We start from the raw sequence: 3,784 nt of genomic DNA on the forward strand, positions 1-3,784 counted from the left end.
GGCATTTACTCCAACTGATGGACTCCAACTAGGAGACTATAATCTTAAAGTACTCAGTCACTTGCCTTCTCACTTGTTTTGCATCTTAATTAACAGTACAGTGGACTATCTACTGCACTCCCTGATAATGTTCACTTGCTGACACTTGAGTATTTGGATAAATCAACAATTCTCCTTCGTTTGGATCATCAGTTTGAATCTGATGATCCTAAAGAGTGGTCTGCTCCTGCATCTGTTAAACTAAGTGTAAGTATTATTAAAATGGATTATGCATGGTGTCTTGAATTACCTAAAGGATTTATTTGTTGCATTTAAAATCAAAGAAGTAACAGAGCTAGGGTTAGGAGGTAATGTAGCTTTATCTGATATAAAGAGACTACAATGGAAGACAGTTGAAGGTCAAACAGGTATGCATATAGACAGACAGTATAGAGTATTATGATTGTGTACGTGTATTTCTAGTTCCTAGTCCTATGAATTTGCCTCCTGTCACTGCTCCTGATTTTACTGTATCATTATCTCCAATGATGATCCGTACTTTTAATGTGACTGTTGACTTCAGTGGGGATGCAAACCTTCAGTACAATAGTTATGATAAAATGCTGTAAATTGGTGCCACTGTCTTTTTTGTACTGACAACATTTATGCTGACTCATTTTTATACATTTTTATGCATGTACATTTATCACTGTTTGATTTTATCATACATGAACGTTAGATAGGACTTTTGGCTATTAGTTTTTATGTAATAATGCCTTTTAAAATTATTCATACTTTAAATTAATCTTGCACGGAACACATTAAAATCACGTGTTTCCTTGCACCACTACCACCAGATCCTTGGACATTGCTGCGCTAGTTTCCTCATAAGGTCAAGGCGGCAAGGTCAAGGATGTGCTACGCGAGACTCGTTCAAGGAATGGCTGTCATTTTTGTCCTCACGTTGTCCTTTCTCTGCTGTTTCTTTCAAGAGGCATCAGCTTATCCTATAGAAGAAAACAAGGCCCTCCCCCTCAATGTTCATCTTGTAGCGCACTCGCACGATGACGTTGGCTGGTTGAAAAACGTTGATGAATATTATTATGGCGGTAAGCAGTGTCTTTTGTAATAGATTTATGTTATTATACTTTATGCATATAATAGCTAAGAATGACATACAGCATGCTGCTGTACAGTACATCATAAGCACTGTAGTTGAGGAGCTATCAAAGAACAAGGATAGGAAATTTATCTACGTCGAGATTGCTTTTTTTGTTAGATGGTGGAATGAACAGACTGATGATGTTAAACAGCAAGTGAGGCTTAACATTATGCAATAATATTACAATAAAGCTTGCAACATGTTGCATGAAATAGGAAACAGTACTATTTCATGCAAGCTTCATTGACTCATGCATAAACTGTGTTGCATGCAACAAATGTTGCATAGTGTATGTTGGGTTTAAGGTTCCAGCCTATGAATTAAGGGAGAATTGCAGAGAATTTATGCATAAGTCTGTCACTTGCAGAAAATCTAGTGCATCATGTATTGATGTTATGTATATGAAAAGGAAAACTCTGTAACGTGTAGCTATATGTATCTGATCTACCCCTCTCTTTTTGTTAGGTTCATGAATTAGTAAAGAGCGGTCAGTTAGAGTTCATTAACGGCGGATGGTCCATGAACGATGAAGCAACAGTCCATTACAATGGGATGATTGATCAGATGTCATTTGGGCTAAGGTTTCTTTCTAATACTTTTGGCATACGTCCAGTAGTTGGTTGGCAAATTGATCCTTTTGGACACACTGCCTTCCAAGCCACCGCTTTCTCACTGGTAATCGTTCATTATTTTAATGTTATTCTCACTTCTTTCTCTCTCTCCTTCTCTCTAGATTGGTTTTGATAGCATGTTTTTTGCTCGTAATGATTATGCTGACAAGGCACGTCGTTTGAATACGTCTGAGATGGAAATGATATGGAAGAGTAGCCAATCTCTTGGTGATATTGCTGATATATTCACTGGAGTTCTTTATCATCACTATTCACCACCTCCTGGCTTCTGTTATGACTCGTTCTGCTCTGATCCTCCCATTCAGGTATTTACCATTGACCACACCCACTATGAATGATAATTAATGATGTTTTATTAAATGTTTTGTCATGATAGGATGATGAGAATTTGTTTGATGACAATGTCAAAGAGAGAGTCAACGATTTTATTGCACTAGCCCTTGAACAGGTACGACTTTTTGTTCATTTTTATCATTATTATATAATATTTAAGGCTAAGCATTTCAAGACTAATAACATTATGATGACTATGGGATCTGATTTTCAGTATGAAAATGCCCAGGAGTGGTTCAAAAATTTGGACAAACTCATAAAATATGTAAACATGGTAAGAAACTGCAAGCATTCATCACTTTATTCTTCTGCTATTGTATTTTGATGTAGAATGGATCAGTGAATGTAATGTATTCTACTCCTTCAATTTATGTGAGTTATATCAATAAGGAGACACAACTGACCTGGACTACCAAGACTGATGATTTTGTTCCTTATGCAGATGCACCCCACAATTATTGGAGTGGTAATTACATACTTAATGTTTGCATAATAATAATGTTAGGTTCTTAATGTTATAATCATAATAATTACGAATGATGGTGTAATTTTATTTTACACTGTTTTTCTTATGGTAGGTTTTTTCACTAGCAGACCTGCTTTGAAAGGTTACGTGAGGCAGTGTAATGCTCACTTGCAAGCATGTAAGCAATTGGAAGCAATTCATAATGGAATGGGAGACAATGGACCATCTTCAGTAAAACTACGTAAGTTTGGCAAAGAATGAGTGAAATATCTTCTTTTCTTTTTGTAGAAAAAGCAATGGGTCTGGCACTACATCACGATGCTATCACGTCAGTATTATTATTATTTTATTAATAATTATTATTATAATATGAATTAGTGGTACAGAGAAGCAGGTAGTAGCTGATGATTATGCCAAGAGGCTTCACATTGGAGAAGTTGAGTGTCGTTCTGTAATGGCGACTGTCCTCAATGATCTTGCAGCTAAAGGAGCTAATGCACCTAAAATGAACTTGAGTTTCTGTGAATATCTTAACATCAGTGTGTGTCCAGTAACTGAGGGAGGAGATGTAAGTATAATATTATACAACTGACTAGTCTCTCATTAATGTACAGTTCAATATGGTGGTATATAACTCATTGGCTCGCCCATATACTGGTGTGGTACGTCTGCCCATTATTAAAGATACTCTCTCAGTAACTGATCCTGATGGTAATGCAGTAACTGTCCAGGTACATATGTACATGTATCTACAATATTTTTATTATTTTCTTTTTGTGCAGATTGTTCCCATTGATAACAGCACAAGACTCCTTGCTATTAGTTCTAATGATACTGCTGAGCTTGTTGCAGTTTTTGAAGTTGATGTACCTCCCATGGGTTATGCCATATACACTGCTAAGACTACTGGTACTTTAGGTATGACAATCATTCTTAAAGTATTCTTATTGAATATTAATTTTAGATTATACTCAAAGATCAAGTGTGAATGTACAAAAGTCTAATGATGATACAGTGATTAGTAACAAGGTGTGTATTGTCTGAAAAAATCTGACTTTTCCTAGAATATTATTTAGCTTTATTATTATTATATTTCTATTTCTGTTTGCAGTATTATAAAGTTGAGTTTGATGCAGAATCTGGTCATTTGAAGATGATAACCAACCTTGTATCAAGCATATCAAGTACTGTTGATCAGAATTACTACTGGTA

The 3,784-nt window shown here is 35.6% G+C and overlaps 2 protein-coding genes across 3 annotated transcripts in view; both read left to right on the plus strand.

Moving 5' to 3' along the window:
* LOC100639267 (lysosomal alpha-mannosidase-like) overlaps window positions 1-796 on the plus strand; it is a 9,405-nt gene extending 8,609 nt beyond the window's left edge. The window contains exons 21-24 of one of the 2 annotated variants that reach the window (XM_019993280.1): window positions 1-49; window positions 97-246; window positions 296-407; window positions 463-796. The exon at window positions 1-49 is cut by the window's left edge and continues 194 nt beyond it. In XM_019993280.1, coding sequence (XP_019848839.1) covers window positions 1-49; window positions 97-246; window positions 296-407; window positions 463-608 — 457 coding nt within the window. In that variant the 3' untranslated portion in view covers window positions 609-796. The remainder of the gene's footprint in view (window positions 50-96; window positions 247-295; window positions 408-462) is intronic. The other variant, XM_019993281.1, reaches the window with a different exon arrangement.
* A 97-nt stretch (window positions 797-893) lies between these two features.
* The window catches only part of LOC100639395 (lysosomal alpha-mannosidase-like), a 4,311-nt gene continuing 1,420 nt past the window's right edge, over window positions 894-3,784 (plus strand). The window contains exons 1-14 of the mRNA XM_011411923.2: window positions 894-1,088; window positions 1,144-1,295; window positions 1,607-1,816; window positions 1,875-2,078; window positions 2,150-2,221; window positions 2,267-2,380; window positions 2,437-2,572; window positions 2,685-2,813; window positions 2,861-2,900; window positions 2,951-3,140; window positions 3,187-3,303; window positions 3,355-3,490; window positions 3,537-3,601; window positions 3,684-3,781. Of these exons, the coding sequence (XP_011410225.2) occupies window positions 920-1,088; window positions 1,144-1,295; window positions 1,607-1,816; window positions 1,875-2,078; window positions 2,150-2,221; window positions 2,267-2,380; window positions 2,437-2,572; window positions 2,685-2,813; window positions 2,861-2,900; window positions 2,951-3,140; window positions 3,187-3,303; window positions 3,355-3,490; window positions 3,537-3,601; window positions 3,684-3,781 (1,832 nt within the window). The 5' untranslated portion in view covers window positions 894-919. The remainder of the gene's footprint in view (window positions 1,089-1,143; window positions 1,296-1,606; window positions 1,817-1,874; window positions 2,079-2,149; window positions 2,222-2,266; window positions 2,381-2,436; window positions 2,573-2,684; window positions 2,814-2,860; window positions 2,901-2,950; window positions 3,141-3,186; window positions 3,304-3,354; window positions 3,491-3,536; window positions 3,602-3,683; window positions 3,782-3,784) is intronic.

Source organism: Amphimedon queenslandica, unplaced genomic scaffold (assembly GCF_000090795.2).
Source record: "Amphimedon queenslandica unplaced genomic scaffold, v1.1 AMPQUscaffold_13499, whole genome shotgun sequence".
NCBI classification, from domain to species: domain Eukaryota; kingdom Metazoa; phylum Porifera; class Demospongiae; order Haplosclerida; family Niphatidae; genus Amphimedon; species Amphimedon queenslandica.